Here is an 18257-nt window from a genome sequence, read left to right as displayed (position 1 = left end):
AATGCTAGTCAAGGTTGGAATGGCGATCAGGGTTTTGTGAGTTGTTCCTTGCGATAGAAGAAGATGCAGAGCACGTTGATGGATAGCATGAAGAGCAGGCAGACCCAGAAGTCTGCCTTTCCCAAGCCGGCTGCGACTCCAGCGGAGAAATCAGGGAAGACATCACCCGGGCCTAACTTATTCGGTGCTGTCGCGCGGGCGAGGATAGTCGCAATAGAACCGACCACCTGCGCCGCTAGAAGTGTGAAGGTGACGTGGAATCGGGTCATTGTGTTGAGGAGGATCATTCCAAACCCTGTATTGGCGTGAATCAGTTTGTGTTACGTTTTATGCGCTGCGAGAGGAAACTTACCGACACCCTGAAGGGAATCCAGAACTCCTAGCCAGAGCCATAGTGCTCTACCAAGGATAGCTCCGGCTACGGGACCACCGGCCCAGGGGATGTAGGTGGCTATATTCGAGGTTGCCCACAGGATCTGGGCCCATCGAGGAGCACCAAGACCGACGGCAAAGATCGGGATGAACCAGGCGTGTCTCTTGGAAAAGACGTGAAAGACCCAGAGAGCTGCCGCCCAGACAACGATGAAAAAGAGGAGGACCAGGAGAATGATTTGCCACACCTGTGCATGCTTGCTGGACCAGAGATAGAGCCAGTTTCGACCGTAAGGTGCCGACAGCCAGTAGTTTGATATGAACACCATGTAGAAAAACCACTGCAGAATACAGCGTCAGAATCAAAATTAGCTTGAGGGGGAACTGGAAGAGACATACAAGAATTATGCGACGGCGGAAGAGGGATAGGTAGAATGTCGGCACTTGACCTGGTGCTTGTCTATAATATGCAGGAAGTCCAAAGAAGACCAGGGCCCCCAATAGCCACAGAAGAGAGGCAAGTCCGAGTCCGACCCCGAGCAAAGTGCCTGGATCGGTTGTGGCAAGGCTGAATTGCATGCTCCCCTTTTGGTTGAGAGCAGCCATCCAGCTACCCCAGTACCAAAGGAAACTGATGAACAACTGCTGGCTGCCCTGGATGACGGTGGCTCTATAAATCCAAGACCTCAGAGGCGCTCCACCTGGACAAGCAAGTCAGATAACTTCCATACTTCCTAGAAGGATTGTTGCATACCTTCATCTCCAAAGTTGAGAGCGAAGAAAATCGAGCCACTCGAAGATGCAAATGAATATAAGCCGGTTCCCACGTTTTGTAACCATGTTCGACTTGTGCTGTTGTGAATGGGACCGGCAAGACCGACAAACAGAAAGGCAAAACCGTATATCTGCGGGTAGTTAGTTTACAACCTCGTAAGCCAGATAGAGGAACGTGAACGTACAAAGAAAGGAATCGTCAACACATAGACTGAGGGGACTAGACGAAAGACCATCCACCATATGATCGAAGAGGCAAGGTAGATGGATGCCAGAATGTATAGCTTTTCGGCCGTCTGTCCAATCTCACCGTTCAGGAGTGTGATCTGGTACGAATTCAAGGCGAGAATTTGGCCCTAGAAGAATGCTGTCAACCTCTGTAACGAAAGCTTTTGGTAGGGTTCCAACTCACAATAGCGAGGAACATAGAGTACACAGGCCAATCACCCAACTTCATCAACATGAAACGCTTCAAACCCGTGGGGGGAACATAGTCATTTGGGAGAATGAATTGCCCGGCATTTGGGTCTTCATCTGGACCAGTAATTGACGGGCCCTCTGGTTGGCCGGTTTCATGAACCTTGATGCGAAGGAGGGAGGGAGCAGGAGACGCCAAGGGGGACTTGCCCAGTTTGACGTCGCGGTATCGATTGAACCAGTCTTTTTGGCTCTTCTCGAGAAACTCTTCGATGCAGAGCTGGTCTTCGGAGTTCTTGCCATTCAGATCCGCAAGCTTCTTCTCAAACTTATCCGCATACTCATTATTCGCATCCGTGAAAAATGGATCAACTTTCTGGAGGTTGTAGTCTTGTTTCTCCTTTATTATCCCGTCGACGCTGACCAGACTCATCATGGATACCCTTGCGTCTCTTCGACCCAGCAGACCGTCTTCTGATGGTGCACCGGGAACTGGTGTGCTGGCACCAGATCGAGCAAAATAAAAAGTAGGTGTCCCAAGTGGCGATGGACGAACACTGTCGTCCTCTTGGGTGGCCCCAGAAATGCGCTCGGAATCTTCTCCATCGCTTACCGAAGAGTAAACTATTCGCGAATCGGCGAGAGGGTCGGAGGACAAAGGTCTGCGTCTTGGGTCGATGTCAGAGTCGGGCTCGTTGTCGGACATGTTTAGATTGGAAGGCGGATTTGTCGGCGAGAGAACGTGGTCAAAACCTGGTCGAGGTACAAACAGTCTCATATCAGACGTAATCGGCCTGCTCGGCGGGACAGACGCGGTGGAGCTGCGTGATCGGCTCTGTTCGCGGCTGTCTTTTGGGCTCGAGGAGACTTTGCGGATGCTTTCTGGGACAAGGGTGCTGTTATAGGAAATCCTCCATGAACTGCGATCGTGGCTCTTAGAGTACTTGACGTGCTTTTCGATTGAGGTGGCTTGTAGGATTTCCAGATTCTCAACCCACTGTGCTACGGGGAAGCGCTGCTTGCTGGATCGTGCACGCATGAGCGCTCGCGTCTCCTGGGACGATTTCAGAGCGTCGTTGATGGCCATCTTGAACTGTTGGATAAGATGTTTGGTTGTCATGGATTCGCTAGAATGGGTTAGTCTGAACATATCGTGAGAGAAGGAAACTCACATTGTGAACCACCATCCTGGCATCTGCCCAAGGCCACCAACACTAAAGAAACACAGGTTAGCACTGGTGGTAGACCAAGTCAGGTCAGCCATACCGTGATCCCACACCCAGCGCTCCTTTTCGTCCGAATTCCACTGCCACCAGACCAAACGGTTCATCACGCGAAGGAATCAAGGCAAATTCAGCCCCACTGAAAATGAAGGGCGGTAGAGGAGTGAACTCTGGTTTGGAATAGACACGCCCAGGGTAGAGCTCTACGAGTCGATTCAGTTTCAACGCGGCAAACCTGCCAAAGAGATCAATGACTGGACCAATGCACATCAACTGGACCTTTGGGTGAGCGTTCAGAATGGAGGGGAAGATGTCTGCAATCAGATCAACGCCCTTTTGCATGGACCAACGACCGACAAACACAAACAGCTCGGCCTCTGGGTCAACTTTGAGCCCTGCCCATTCTTGCGCTTGTCTCTTAAGTGCGGCACGACTAGCTTCAAACTCTGCGTCGATGATAACTTCTTCGAGATTGTTACTTGCGTTGTGATCCCACTCAGCTATGTCAGATGGGTCGGGGTTTGGCAGCGCTTCAATGTTCTTGAGACCCCAGAAAATAGGATATCTGGCGTACGATCTCTTGCCATATTTCTTGGAGACACCGACAGCTCCAAATCCGTTCTGGTGAATTTTCAGATAGTTGGCAGCTCCATGAAGAAGGTTAAACACTTCGCCGAATTGTACATACTTCTTGACCAGTGCATGGTCAAGGTTATAGACACTGCAAACCTCTCGAGTTTGCTGTGGGGTTTTCATTGGCCAGAGTCCTTGGAATTCAGCATTATGCAGAGACAGGCAGCATGGAATCGTGTGAGGTAGAAGATAGAGAGGGGCAGCGGCGCCATGGTAATCGTTGATGTGATAGAGGTCGATAGCCGGAAATCTCCTGATAGCTTCGGCGATACATTGATTCCAACTGGAATAGAATATAGCCGAATTCAGGTCATCCATGCGGGCAGGGTACGGCTCTGATTTGGACTGCGCTCGGAACACAGGCGCGTCTAACAAGACGTATGTGATGTTTTGCAGCCGATGATATTGGACATCCACTTGGTAGTTATTCCCGAGAACGGTGATCACCATCGGCTCACCAGGATCGTCCTTAGGGTAGTCAACGCCTCCAACACAAGGGACCACCCATATGAGATCCTGCTGGGTCAGATGTTTCCCCATCAGCTGGGCCATCACACCAAGCCCGCCGATCTTGATCTTAATGCCCCAATCTTCAATATCGTATTCCATTGTTGCGATGAGCACGGTTCGTCGGCGGGTGTTTACTGTGGCACCGACGACGCCTCCACTCTCAGACGGTAACGGGCCCACATTGGTTAGAGCAAGTCCGGGATTGGATTCCTTCTCATTAGGTCGATGGGCCACCTTCTGAAAGACGCTCACTAGTGGAGCGAAGCTTGATGTTTTCTCGGTGACACCGATTTGGTTGAATTTGACCTGGTAAAATGCCTTCAGGTAAACATAAACCGCACCGACAGCGGTGACGACAGGCACAATCGCTAGCACGATAAAGATGGCCAGCTGAACCCACCTGGATCCTGTGGGCGTGGCGTAGACCTTAAGATCGCCGTCACCCACCGACAGCTTGAAGGAAAGATAGGGCGAAGGGGGTGGGATGGTGACGTTGAATGCATTGGTCAGCAGCGTGATTGGAGGGACTTGATCCAGAACGTTGTCTCCATTGATGTCCCCAAATACCTGCGTTTGATCGGGCAGGCCATCTTCGTTTAATCCCCATGCGCTGAATGCGACCTGCACGGGCCATTCGCCCATGAAGTGGATTTCCCATAGGCCAGTGACGTTGCTAAGAGCCATTTTGTTGGAGTAGCCAGCGTCATATCCGAACTGGTTGAATTCGCCTTCGATGAAGAGATTTGGGAAACGACGTGGGGGCTTGTATGCCCATTGTGTGTCTCCATGCTGCCAGTGAGCACTACTGCCGGTCAACTTGCTCCAGTATTGGGCAATGATGTGTTCTCCTTCCCAGGCCTGGTTTTCACTGCCGCTCCAGTTTTTTCCAGGGATCGACGTGTTGAAGCCGGTGTAGGTCATCCAAGCACTGAATGTAGCTCCAAAATCCAACGAGTATCGCCACATGTCTGCACCAGGGGCCTGCGGCATTACTGATAAGGGCTCAGTCTCAGATGACGGGTTGTCGAACAGGAGCGTTCTGCTGTAGTTGGCCAACTGTGGCCAGACCATCGGATTGTTTCTCTGTCCGATACGGAAAAGAAAGTGGTCGACGGACTACGCGACTCAATTAGTATTGTGGCTTTTCCGACCTTTATAGCGAGGAATATACTCACACCTGTGGATTGATTTCCATCTGCTGTTGTCACATTGCTAAGTGTGACTCTGTGAACCCCTGGAAAGACGTTGCCCAAATCTACCTCGTAGCTGAAAACGCTAGTGAGTGCCCCCGGCCATGTCGCAACATCAGTCTCTTCAATGGATTTACAAGAGACCGACGTCGTGTCAAGCTGCGGGCTCTCGTCGTCAAGCGCTTTGGACGTGATCGTCAGCGAGTTGGTGATATCCTCGCAATCCATCTCCTGAGAGAATTCGAAGCCAATTCGTATCGTCTCTCCGCTTGTTCCCTGGGGCACAAGTCGAGCATCATGCCCTGGGGAAAAGCGTGTTATATATGGAGAAGGATGCACGAATTTATCCTTCGGAACAAAGGCTTTGAAACCCCAGGCCGGCATAGTAAGGTTGGGATAGCACCCGTTGGGAACGTCAGACCCTTCAAATCTTCTCATTGTCAGTAAAAGGAAGCAATTTTAGAACAGTAATCATACCCAAGCGTAATCGAGCTGTTGGCCAGTGTCAATTCCTCGAACGGTGGGAAAAGGTTTTTGACCGTTGTTCCCATGGGAAATGGCGAGATCAAAGCGTCCTTGCTGCTGCAGTTGAACTGGTGTTCGACTGCTTTGTCGTTATTAGAATACAACAGCCAGACGCTCTGATTCCCCTGTCCTTGACCATCGAAATTCTGCGCATCCACGAAGCGTGATCTCATGACACTCCACATCCCGGTCTCAGTCGGTGTCCCCTTACTGCCTGGGAGGTAAATGTCGAACGTGTGATTTGACAATTGCTGCAGGTACCAGCCATCATTCAGAGCGGGATAATTTTGACGCATCTCAAACATCATCTTTATGAGGCCCCGCACTGGGTGAGAAGGATCACGGTGATCGAGACTGACGGAATCATCTTCACATCCGGTTAGGGAGCGGTCGAACGGGAAATCAACGTATTTCGATGACCCCAGCTTATAGCATCCGTGCAGCTGCCATGCCTGAGCAGATGACATGGGTGCACGGCCGAAGATATAGTTGTCAGCCTGGTTGTCCAGTACGTAGAAAGCCTGTTCCTCGCCCCAGGAGAGGAGGGGGATTCCAGGCATGAGCAACGAAGCGATGTACAGACCCAAATTCTGCTTGTGGGTCCCATTTTTGATCCCTGGCCACCTGAAGACATCATGATTCGTGGCACCAAAGAGGTGACGAGGATCGAACCTACCGGTGTTCGTGTTGACCATATCGTTGGTCTCCACAAGACCATTCCAGGTCTCCACAAAGTTGACTGGCGGGTCGCCTTCGGCGGTGTAGGTACCGTCTAGTCTGAACGATACAATGTTAGTTTAAGTAAACTGAAAGTGCTGAGGGGGAGAAACTAACCCTAGAAACCGGCTCAGACCACGATATAACGTGTAGTGGAACGCCACCCCGTCCAACGCGGACCTCTCTGCAGGTCTCAAGAACAGATCCTCATCTGACTTGTCCGTTTTGTTCGTCATCATAAACGCTTCCGTCATATTGGATTTGGTTTGATTTGTCTGTTGACCGCGACCGATATAAAGCGAGCCAAAAGAGTTTCCCGACACAACCTCTCCGGGAATGTAGAAGTTTTCCTTTCCCACCTGCTTGGCGCAATCCCGCATATATTCTGACCATTCTCCAAGAGAGTCAAGGGTAACTTGTAGGGCCTTGTCAACGCGGTATCCGTCGATATCAAGCATGGTGATGGTTAGACACGAAAAGTGTTTGATCTTGGCCAGCACGTCCGGCCGCCATTCGCGTAGACGGTCCTGCACAAATGCGAATTTGGATATCTGCCGTTCCCATTCGGTGTAGTTTCCAAAGGAGGCAACTTCTCCATACTGTAGAAGTCAGTCATGCTCAATATTGAAAGAAATGAATGTTACCTGATCAAATTCACTATTCCGACATGAAGGACCAAGGGATGTGGTGGTCAAACCGGTCCCATCGTCATCCCAGAACCGAGGATACTCCCAAAGACATTCACTCTCAACTTCATTTCCAGGCTGAAAGTCCCAGTATCGACGGCCGTACTTCCATAAATAGTCGTACTCATTGGGATTGATCGGCGCGGACTCGTTCAAGAAACCCTGAAAACCGATAAGATCGCCCATTCTATCCACAATCAGCAGACGACATCGGAGGTTGCGCACGTGGATCTCACATACGTTGAAATGGTATTATCAAAAAGAACATAAAGCCCCCGTCGATGCGCCTCAGATATCATTGTGCGCCAGTCCTCGATCGTACCAAAGTGATGGTCCAGCAGAGTCAGGTCAAGCGGGGAGTATCCATCCGCAGCCCAGGGGAAGTTGATGTACGGTGTTCCAGCGAGATAAACGCCCTGGATATGGTCAATATATTCTTCACATCCAGTCTTCCTGAAGCAAGAGACGCACCTTGATTCCCATCCCCTGAAGGTAATCAAACGTATCAACCAACCCAAGGACGTCGCCGCCATGGCGGAACTCGTTGGAGGTCAAGATATGTTCCCATTGTGTCCCATTTGCATTATCGTTACTCGGATCACCATTTACAAATCTGTCGAGGAATATCGTGTAAAAGGGGAATCGCCAGTTCTCTGGCGAGGGGTTGTATATGTGGCCATCCCACTGACCCGAGTAGTCGAGGGGGTGTGTCGCTGTCTGATTTTGATTGAGATTCCAGTTTGCTTCCTCTGGAAGATATGGCAAGGATTGTGCAATGCGTATAGATATTGCAACAATGGCAAGGTAGTTAGTGATGGAAGTGAGCAACTTCATTCCGCACAGTAGATGCCACTATGGTGACATTCACAGGACACGCTGTTCGAGCCTCAACTGCAAGAAGAAAACCACAGAGTGCATACCAGTAAGAAAGGGATAACTCATAGAAACAGAGACACTGAACGATCCACAGAGCACAGATGCGCAAAAGAAGCAAGCATATAAAAGATAATGAATACTCCGGAGCTGTCCAGGCCAATGCAATAATTGATTCTGGGCGCGAGAATACCAATCACTGTTTTGCAAATCAGCATAGACGCATGGATCAGGCGAACCGTTGGAGACCCGAGCCAGCCTTGCTGTACAGCCTCGATCCACAGCAAAGTATCTCCATACTCAGCTAAGCGGTTGAACGGGTCTAATTTTGGACGATGGATCTCAAGCTTCCATACACCATATTCGGTGCGCGCATTGTTCGGGCATCTAGACCAAGCCAGATGATGTCTCGTACAATCTGACATGCATCGGTATAGGACCTTCGGCTATACTCCGGACAAGTGTTCCAAAAAGAGTCATACCGGGAGGAAATCATCGATCATAAAGTGTAAATTATGCAAGATCGGGTATCCCGCCTCATAGAAGATAGAACACGTCACACCTGATACAGGACAGACCTATGAGAAAGGGTGAGAGGTGGATATGATGATGAGGGTGCTCGTTGCGTGCCGTTCCTGTCTCGTATTGCTTTTTGTTTTTGTTCGCGGCCACTCCGTCCCTGCTCCTTATCTGACCACCCGGAACAAAGCCTGTCATCTTTGGATCCCCATGTGGACCCGATCAAGGAATCTGATGGAAAAATCAATCATCGCCCAATGATTACTGTAACTGTCTAAGAAATCGGGCGAGATTGCAGTCAACCATGCGGCTCTTCCACGAGGTCAGCACACCAAAGTAACATGGATAAGGATTGTCAAGTAGACTAGCGGAGCCCCAAGACGAGTCAGTCCCGAACCAATCAGGGCCCGCCCGTCTGCCATTGGAAGCCATCAGTGCCCTCGATTGGAATGGAGTGGTTCGAGAGCTGCCGATCGGGCCGACAGATATATATATCTATCGCAGCACCTGGGCATTAATAGTATGTATTACACATACGGTACAATACACAGGTTGTACATTGTAAATCATTTTCACCCAGCATATATGACATTGTTGACATAGTTGACATTGTCAATTAATTTAAGTAGTCTTTTCATTGTCTCAGACTCCATCACTCCTCCTACCTGTCATACAAACGCCACAATGTGGTGGTGGAAGGCTTTGCTTGCTGCCGGGACTGTACATGCGGCTTCCCGAGACCAATGGCTCGGTCGGTCCGTCTACCAAGTGGTCACCGATCGTTTCGCTCGATCCGATAACTCAACCACCGCTTCCTGTGATGCAGGTCTGGGAGAGTATTGTGGTGGGAGTTTACAGGGTATAATAAATAAGCTGGATTATATTCAGGAACTCGGGTTCGATGCAGTTTGGATCTCTCCAGTGCAAAGCCAGGAGTCAACTCGCACGGCGGATCTCTCAGGTATGGTCATCTTGACTGTCAACGGATTAAAAAACTAACGATTGATCGATGATAGCATACCATGGGTATTGGCCAAACGACCTGTATTCCATCAACTCCCATTTTGGCACTTCCGATGACCTCCAAGCGTTATCCGCAGCGCTGCACGCGCGTGACATGGTGAGTCGCCGGCTACCATGCCTACTCACGAAACTGACATGGAAAAAAAAAGTACCTGATGCTGGACATTGTCGTTGGTGACATGGCCTGGGCTGGAAATGCCTCCACTATCGACTACAGCACGTTCAATCCATTCAATGATCAGAAGTATTTTCACGACTACAAGCTACTTTCTGAGGACCCCACAAATGATACCTGTGTTCTGGATGTAAGTCTGTCATAGCGTGTTATGAGAGCATTGCTAAGCCTTCATCAGTGCTGGTTGGGAGACAATACCATATCGCTTCCAGATCTGCGAAACGAGGATCAGGAAGTTCAGCAGATTCTGGGAACCTGGGTTACTCAGTTGGTTTCGAACTACTCAAGTATGTTTATACGTTTCCTATCTCTCCAACGGGTTTAATGACAATTATCTTTTGTAGTTGATGGGTTGCGAATCGACAGTGTCTTGAACATTCCCCCCGTCTTCTTCTCCGATTTCAGCAAGTCAGCAGGTGTTTTCACTATGGGTGAAGGAGCCACAAGAGTCGCATCCGGTTACTGTTCTCTGCAGCCCAGTCTAAGCGGACTTTTAAATTATCCGTTGTGAGTAGCTCATTAAAATGAATAGAGGCCATGTTGACACTTTCTAGGTATTATATCCTCTCGGAGGCCTTCAACACGACCAATGGAGACCTGAACAGGATCCTACAGGCTATCGACCACATCAGGACACATTGCGAGGATGTACTCCCTTGGGAATTTTCACATCGAATCACGATGTCCCTCGCTTTGGCTCGTATACTTCAGACATATCGGTAAGTTGAGTGCATCGAGGTTTTTGTCAGCACGTGTTGACTTTGTCACTCCTGATTAGCTGGCTCGCAACATTCTCACAATCAGCATGCTCGCTGACGGTATCCCCATCCGTATGTTGCGCCTTCACAAATGGAAACGAAAGCCAAAGACACTAATAAAAACCGTACAGTTTACTACGGGGAAGAACAGCACCTGTCAGGTGGGTTCAACCCTGTCAACCGGGAGGCCCTATGGCTTACCAAATACTCGATGAACTCGACCTCCCTACCTTTGCTGGTCCAGTCGTTGAATCGCATTCGATCATATGCGAGCGGCGACGGAGAAAAGTTCACAGTCGACCCGGAGTCAGGGAGCGACTATCTATCGTACCTCTCATTGCCAATCTACAACTCAACAAATATCTTGGCCATGCGCAAGGGATTTACCGGTAACCAGGTTGTGAGCGTGGTGTCCAACCTGGGAGCCAAACCAGCCACTAAAGCCACCACCCAAATCACGCTTGGCTCCGACGGCACAGGATTTTCATCCGCACAAAATGTGACCGAGCTCCTTTCTTGCAAAACACTTGTGACTGATTCAAGCGGAAATATCAATGTGGACCTCAGCTCGGATGGAGGGCCTCGGGTGTACTATCCTACTGAAAGCCTGAACGGAAGCACTAATATTTGTGAAGATCGCACCCAAACATCGACAGCCTCGTCAGCAAGTCCGAATACTTCCACCGGCGCTGGCATTTCTTTATTCGGTTTGTGGGAGATGAGGACATTGATAGTCACGGCTGCATTGACCACGTCCTACATTTCCATATAATTCTCTAGACAGCCATTCCTTCTAATTTGGACATGTCTCCTGTGCTCCGCATTCGCTTTCGATTTTGTTGACGTTCTTTTCGATGGTTTCTGCAGTGGTTTTACTATAGATGAATACATTTATTCTTATTGCTTTCTATTACATCTGAATTAAACTGGAAAATAGGGAATATGTTGAGTTACTAGAAACTCCATACTTGCAGAATTCCGTCAATTTTGACTATTGCACTGTTGGAGCACAACACACAGTAAGACGGCATCCAGAGCTCATGTGGTGAATGTTACCGGTCATGATCGGTATTAGTTCTCGGCTGTAAGTAACAATACGAAATATATAACAATAGATTTCTACCCAGGTACCCAGGTAATTATGATAGCCTCGATTTCCCAGCCCTGTCGGTGTGCTTCGTATTTACTCCACTTATCAACGCTAAATTAGCGCTGACATGATTGTACATAGCCATTAGAAGTTTAATTCCTTCCAAGGCTATTAGCGAGGACCACAGGTCATAATATTGGAAACTTGATTGGAAAGATAAGGCGCAATGCTCACTTTTTGACCCAACACAACAAGGTCGCCGATGCAGAGGTGCTCCTAGCTGTGTTCGTTGTTACTCTACGTGGACACCAGAATGACCATTGGATTTTTCCAGCTTCTCCACAGGAGGCTCAGCTCATGTTAGAGATCAAGGCCTGGGCCATCTCGTATCCTCAATGCGCTCAGCTTCACCTGAAAGTTACTGATTTTTGTATAGTTATAGATCTTTCAACAATTTAGTGCCCAGTCTAACGACCGAATATATATAGTCTTTTCTTGAGAGTGGGACATCCCCCCCCATCACACTCTCTAGTAATTCCATAATCCCATTCAATCAAAATGCGTTACTCGTTCACCATCACCGCCCTAAGCCTCATCTCATCGGCTTTTGCAATCACCGTCACCACTCCGTCGTCAGACACGGAGTGGGATTTTTCCACTGCCAAAACTATCAAATTCACTAGCGATTCTGGTGATCCTGCAGTAATCAGCATCATCCTTCGAAGTCAGGATGGCTCTTTCCAGACCAAATTGGCGGATAACGTCAAGACCTCTGACGGCGAATATACGACCCAGCCTAACCCTAGCATTTCCAACGGGTATGTAGAAGATACAGTTGGGTGAGCAGAAAAGAGCAAAACTAATACCGTTCTGTCATGGCATAGAGATGACTACCAGATCCAGATAATTGATTCTGCTGGCCAGCTTGCCGTCAGTGATATTTTTACTGTCGAGAAGGGCGCTTCGGATGATGGTATCACATCCTTCTCTTCCACATCCTTCTCTTCCTCAACCTCCTCTTCTTCAACCTCCTCCTCTTCATCTTCAACCTCCTCCTCTTCCTCTTCGTCCTCCTCCTCCACTTCTTCTTCCACGACATCCAGTGCGACCACTTCTACATCGGTCACCTCCACCCTTACATCCCCGGAATCTTCAACGCCCACGTCGTCGACTAGTCCTTTGTCTTCCTCAGGCATGATGCAACTCCGCACAATGTTACAAGGTTATTATACTAATACGCATTTTTTCATCACAGGCTCCACCACCACCACCTCCTCCTCCGCCTCCTCCTCCTCTTCTACCTCTTCCGACAATTCACCCACCAGTGCCTCTGCCTCCCCTCTATCCTCGACTGGTGCTGCTTCGTCTCAGTTGAGCGCTCCCAAGGGAGTCATGGCTCTACTCGGTGCTGCTTTCGCGCTCTTCTACGTCTAGATCATGTCCATCAGACAGTATTGTGCCTGAAGCGTGTATACAATCGCCTTCCGGAATAAGTAGAATTACAGAAAGTATTTGTCATTACTCTGTTGAATTTTCTTATTCTTGAAAGCTTGTGTCGGGGTGTAGAGAAGGCGTATAGACTAGTACGACATAATCTAATTTTGAGAGGGTTGTATCTATATGTTAAATCGAATTGAGCGATCCTGCTAGTTCACAAATATAGTCATCTGGGCACCTGGGTACCTTACCGAAGGGTGCCAAACAGTATGCTATCACTCCCAGTCCTTGAAAGAAAAGAAAAACAAAAAAAGGACACTAAAATATTAAAAGAAATGAGAACACGACACTGAGGCACACTATTATACTACTACCTGCCAAAATCAGCTTTTATAGTGCGGACTTCCGTCCAAAAATGATTACAAGTGCCCTTCCTTCAGCCCTTTTAGATTTTCAGTATAGCACACTGTCAGTCTCCTTCCACATACACGCTGTCCTACGGAGTAACTTAACGAGGGAACCAAACACAACAAAAACATACAACAGTGAGGATTCGCTGGTGGTCACCCACCCAACTACTAACTCACCGGCGTGTGGCTTGAGTACGGCTGAGCGGACGGGAAGCCCTATTTTCCACACCCTATGGTCGTATGTACATGGTTACAGGTGGGAGAGAATCATAACCAAGTTACTCTTATGAATACCAAAGACGCTGCAATGGTTTATGCTTCTTTGGGCAGAGTAACTCTAACGCAGTGCCCAGGTGGTAGGTAGGTATTCGCACCCTAACATCGCGCCTGAGGGTTACATATCGCCCATTTAATTCTGAGAGACTTCTGTCAAATTTGAAGCACTACAAAGTATATGAATTGAAAATTAATGTCATTTCGTGTTGGTGCTCTCTCGGGATCTTTTATGGTTTAGACCATCTCGGACTCCTCTCCGATAACCGTTGGGTTGCCGACCTAAAACTCTGAACATTGCCGTGGCGCCATTCGGCTTCGGTCTTGCTTCTCGTAGTACTTAAATACATGATCCCGGAAGTTTAATCGAACAGGAAAATAAGACTAGGTACAGTAGATCTTCAATGCTTCACGATACTTTACAGAGATTTCAAAATGGATGTCTCCACCAATTTCGGGTCAAATGCCGATCCACCTACATGAGTCAAATTTTTAAGACGTAATTCTTTAAATTTCTATCGGGTTTCAAACTGCACAGGCGCTGAAATTGGTCATTTAGACTGATTTCTGAAAGGGTTCAAAAAAAAAATGACGGCCAAACTAGAACGCAAAAAGACGTCCTGTGAGGCTCGGGAGATTGATCCTGATCGGGATTTATCGCATCCATTTAATTTTTCACTGGTATGATATTGTTGCACCTCTTAGCTCGGGCGGTCGTTAATATGGACCAAACAGCGCCGAAAGCTTCATATTGTTATTGCAGGAGTATATTTTGTATTCAACAGTTCATTGGGATCTTCTATTGCATCCGGAGCCCATGATGAGCTTTCCGAATATTTTCACATCCCAGGCGATAGCATAGAAATGGTGCTTCCGACCTCACTTTATATGGCCGGTTTTGCCATAGGTATGTCACACAACTTCAAGTCTGATAACTAAAAGAGTCCAGCTAACTCTGTTGTAGGTCCTATCCTTTTTGGACCCTTGAGCGAGTATTTCGGGCGAAAGCCGGTCCTTACTATTACCTACTCCATATATCTCATATTCACCATGGGATGTGCATTAGCGCCGAACTTTCCAGCGCTTCTTATTTTCCGGTTCTTTTGCGGATTGGGAGGCTCAGCACCAAATGCCATATTGGGTGGTCTATTCTCTGACATCTATGAAGATCCCCACCAGCGTGGATTAGCAATGTCTTGGTTTATGTTTGCAACAACATTCCCGCCTCTGCTAGGACCGATTATCTCGGGCTTCATTTCAACCATTACTTGGAGATGGACTTTCTGGGCAGGCCTTCTCATCGCGGCTCCTGGGTTTCCGCTTCTGGTTACCATGCCTGAGACATATGTTCCAGTTTTGCGATTGAAGAATGGGAATTCTGGCAACAAAAAAGATATTTCAGACCAGAAGAATCTGGGTCACCTTCCCGGTGGAGATTCATTCTTTTCTAAAATGAGCGTTGTTCTCAGTCGCCCATTCTCGATGTTTTTCCACGAATCGATTGTCTTTTGTTGTTCGATGTACCTCGCGCTTGTTTACGCGACTTTATATTTATATTTCCAAGCCTATCCTATCGTCTTCCAAGGTAGGTTCTGCTACCATGCACACCATCGAACTTCACTGACATCTACAGATTTATACGGTCTATCTGCTGGGATTTCTGGACTGGCTTTCCTGCCAAGTGAGAACCCTCCCCCGTTTCCAAACTTCGATACTAATACTAATTACTTCTCAGTTCTTCCGGGGTCAATCATGGCATTCCTCGTCTTTTTCTTGTACAGCTCGCACCACAGCAAAGCATTGAAATCCGGAAGGTCCTGGGCCAAATTAGAGGAATATCGCCGCCTACCTCTTGCTTGCATTGGTGCACCGGCAATCCCAATAGCTCTCTTCTGGCTAGGATGGTCTTCGAGACTCTCCATCCACCCAGTGATGCCGATGATGTCCGGAGTTTTCTTCGGGTTCGGTTATTTGTTGATTTTCATCGCACTCATCAACTATCTCACTGATGCATACAAGCAATTCTCAGCTTCGGCCGCGGCTGCGGCGAGTACATCGCGATCTATTTTTGCGGTCTTTCTGCCTATGGCTACAAATGCTATGTATACCAGATTGGGGATTGACTGGGCAAGTTCCCTGCTGGGCTTTTTTTCCTTGGCCATGGCTATCATCCCGTTCGTGTTTATTAAAAAGGGTGCTTGGATCCGTTCAAATAGTCGATTCGCACAAATAGCGCAATAGGAACCCCATCTTATGTGGGATAGTTTGATCTTATTATCAAAATATCCATACTATCGACTTCCATCAAGCTATGTCAGTATATATATATATATATCCACGCATCAAGGTGTACATATTCCGCTTTGTATGCGACACCAAAGAAATGCAAAGACTACTCTTAGTTGAACAATGTGTAAATGTGAAGTTGAGGTCACTACTTCTAAAGCGATGGATGTTTCTAGGAGGTAATTGATATTGTTAGGTTCCTTGGTGGCATCTAGCTACATAATCCATTCGCTTATACCAAACTGTGCCCTGCCGTCTGGTTCTTAGCGGATTTTAGAAAGTTGTCAGCACCATATAACAACATGTCACTTGTTAACTCTTACCCTTCTGGACATCGGCCTTGACATCATGGCACTGTTCACCTTGTATTAAAGAAAAACGTAGTAGATAGGTTTATAAAAGCTCTAGGAAAAGACTAATTCGAGGCCTTTACTCGGTTAATTAGGATAACCTAAATATACACTAATAAGATGAGTTTTTACTATATATACCGGAATTGGAGGATCTGATATTAGGGGATATAATATAGGTTCTATAAGGGGACGTTGGATGCCTTAGGCATCACTATATAGATGGAACCCCATAGTCTCTCTCTCTCTCTCTCTTTTTCTCCTCTTTGTCCACTCTTTGTCCACTCTGAATACATACATTGTTTCTCATACTGATTTCACACTGTATCTGTATTCCATGAGTAGTTCACACAAGAACTACAAGTGGTCAGTTTAGTTCACTGCTGAACTAGACACCTCCGGTACCGTGGTACACGGGCGGATACTAAGCCCCTATCAACTCTCGTGAGTACGGACCTTCCCCGCGCCGTTGACACTTTGCACCTTCTACATTAACGTTTGCCATCATGGCTCCTGCCCACGATGGCTGCAATTTTGAGATCACCTCCCGCTGGGAGGAGATCCTTGAGTGGTGTAAGTCACTTTGCTTCCTTAAAATCCACCCTATCTCAGCGACATGAAGCCCAGCTACATTCATTGGGTATATACTCTATAACTCACGAAATGTCAACCCCAGGCCCGATGCCCTCTCCAACCTCACCTGTCTCAACTTCTGCCTCCGGAGCTTTGGTCCGCCATGCTCTATCATGCCCAAGTACGCCTTTACCACAATCAAGAGCATCATCGACAAGCGGACAGTCGGCTGTTACTCCATCCGCAGCTGCTCAATCCGGACGCTTCTCGGAAACAACCAAGACCCAGGTAAAAGCCATATATGATGGTTCCAAGAGATGCTGGGTTTGTCGCGGGGGAATGGCCGACTGTGCGCATGTTCTTGCCATGGAAGACGACCAAGTATGCCATTTCTTGTGGTGTTCATTCAATGACGCTAATCTGTTTGCATAGACGGACCGCTGGGATAAGGCGGGCCTCATCCCACCTGGGACCAATCTCAAGAACTCCTGAGCTCGCCTTTCCATGCTTTGCCCTCGAAGCCAAAGGCGATAGCGGAGGGTTAGATGCGCAGACACAGAACCGCCACAATACAGCAAATATGCTGCTCAGCCTAAGCCATCTTTCGGTTCTCGCAAACGGCGAGGACGCTACACACATATCATTCGACAGTACTGTCAAAGCCTGTTCGGCCACCGTGACCCAACAAGCAATGACCATCTTTTGCCACTGGGTTGAAAAGAATGAGAACACCCAAAACCTCACATTCTACTCCTATCCTCTGGAATCTGTCGCTTTCTGTGGCATCTCATATAAGGATTGGAATCGCGCTGCCATGTACCTACAAAATTCTATCTCCTTTACAGTGCAAAAGACTCTCAGTCAAGTCAAGGAGGACTTGCCCAGATACCATGGGCGTATACTCTGCCAGAGTGGATCGAAAGAAGAGGATGAGGTCCAGCCTCCGAAGACTCCATAAACTACAAGAATCAGCCAATGGCAATGAAGACGATGGCATGTTGCTTGTCGTTTCTTGTCGTTTCTTGTTTGCTCTTTCTAACTTGATGAGGTTGAGGCCGACAGGGCTCATACAAGTAACGCTAATCCAGGAATGGGCTAGCTCCCCTATCATGGTTACCTCTATATACCCGAACTGCCCGCTCTTTCACTCTTCACCTCTGCCCTCGATCCCTTTCCTTCTTCATACCCAACTCAACTCCTCTCTTCAGTCGGCTTCCACAGCTTCTCTTTTCCCCCTATACTTTTCGAACTACTCTCACGTCCTCACCCTGACTATACCAGAACGTGATCTTTCCTGCTTAAAGATTGATGTGTAAAATTTTCACTCTACTAATAGCGCTAGGATTTGCTTCAACGTGGACGCATATCTACAGTCTACTATATATATAACTCCATACGTGACCCCCAATTCCCTTTGTTAACCTGAAATCGCATAGTTATATT

General features: G+C 48.0%; 6 protein-coding genes across 6 annotated transcripts; 5 read left to right on the top strand and 1 right to left on the bottom strand.

The window, feature by feature from the left end:
* Nucleotides 1–26: 26 nt before the first annotated feature.
* N7519_006250 (uncharacterized protein) lies at nucleotides 27–7881 on the bottom strand (the record flags this gene model as incomplete). The annotated part of the gene is made up of 14 exons (XM_057293026.1): nucleotides 27–295; nucleotides 353–713; nucleotides 772–1073; nucleotides 1127–1277; nucleotides 1332–1502; nucleotides 1559–2690; nucleotides 2736–2777; nucleotides 2830–5045; nucleotides 5105–5549; nucleotides 5597–6421; nucleotides 6479–6960; nucleotides 7006–7234; nucleotides 7288–7463; nucleotides 7519–7881. 14 exons carry the CDS (start codon nucleotides 7879–7881, stop codon nucleotides 27–29), a joined length of 7164 nt encoding a protein of 2387 aa, XP_057147837.1.
* Nucleotides 7882–9123: 1242 nt separating this feature from the next.
* Nucleotides 9124–11167, top strand: N7519_006249 (alpha-amylase; the record flags this gene model as incomplete). Its single annotated transcript, XM_057293025.1, has 8 exons — nucleotides 9124–9400; nucleotides 9456–9559; nucleotides 9612–9767; nucleotides 9816–9924; nucleotides 9982–10144; nucleotides 10192–10356; nucleotides 10442–10467; nucleotides 10527–11167. The coding sequence occupies 8 exons, from the start codon at nucleotides 9124–9126 to the stop codon at nucleotides 11165–11167; spliced, it is 1641 nt and encodes a 546-aa protein (XP_057147836.1).
* An 876-nt stretch (nucleotides 11168–12043) lies between these two features.
* Nucleotides 12044–12919, top strand: N7519_006248 (GPI anchored serine-threonine rich family protein; the record flags this gene model as incomplete). The annotated part of the gene is made up of 2 exons (XM_057293024.1): nucleotides 12044–12303; nucleotides 12370–12919. 2 exons carry the CDS (start codon nucleotides 12044–12046, stop codon nucleotides 12917–12919), a joined length of 810 nt encoding a protein of 269 aa, XP_057147835.1.
* A 1736-nt stretch (nucleotides 12920–14655) lies between these two features.
* On the top strand, nucleotides 14656–15846 carry N7519_006247 (uncharacterized protein; the record flags this gene model as incomplete). Its single annotated transcript, XM_057293023.1, has 3 exons — nucleotides 14656–15190; nucleotides 15239–15286; nucleotides 15341–15846. 3 exons carry the CDS (start codon nucleotides 14656–14658, stop codon nucleotides 15844–15846), a joined length of 1089 nt encoding a protein of 362 aa, XP_057147834.1.
* Nucleotides 15847–16747: 901 nt separating this feature from the next.
* Nucleotides 16748–17306, top strand: N7519_006246 (uncharacterized protein; the record flags this gene model as incomplete). Its single annotated transcript, XM_057293022.1, has 3 exons — nucleotides 16748–16814; nucleotides 16918–17195; nucleotides 17247–17306. The coding sequence occupies 3 exons, from the start codon at nucleotides 16748–16750 to the stop codon at nucleotides 17304–17306; spliced, it is 405 nt and encodes a 134-aa protein (XP_057147833.1).
* An 88-nt stretch (nucleotides 17307–17394) lies between these two features.
* Nucleotides 17395–17772, top strand: N7519_006245 (uncharacterized protein; the record flags this gene model as incomplete). Its single annotated transcript, XM_057293021.1, has 1 exon — nucleotides 17395–17772. One exon carries the CDS (start codon nucleotides 17395–17397, stop codon nucleotides 17770–17772), a length of 378 nt encoding a protein of 125 aa, XP_057147832.1.
* Nucleotides 17773–18257: the final 485 nt, after the last annotated feature.

This window comes from Penicillium mononematosum (assembly GCF_028829835.1).
Source record: "Penicillium mononematosum strain IBT 11891 chromosome Unknown utg000003l:1.0-8172316.0:1.0-8177699.0, whole genome shotgun sequence".
Taxonomy (NCBI): domain Eukaryota; kingdom Fungi; phylum Ascomycota; class Eurotiomycetes; order Eurotiales; family Aspergillaceae; genus Penicillium; species Penicillium mononematosum.
This window is presented reverse-complemented; position numbering and strand designations above follow the sequence as displayed.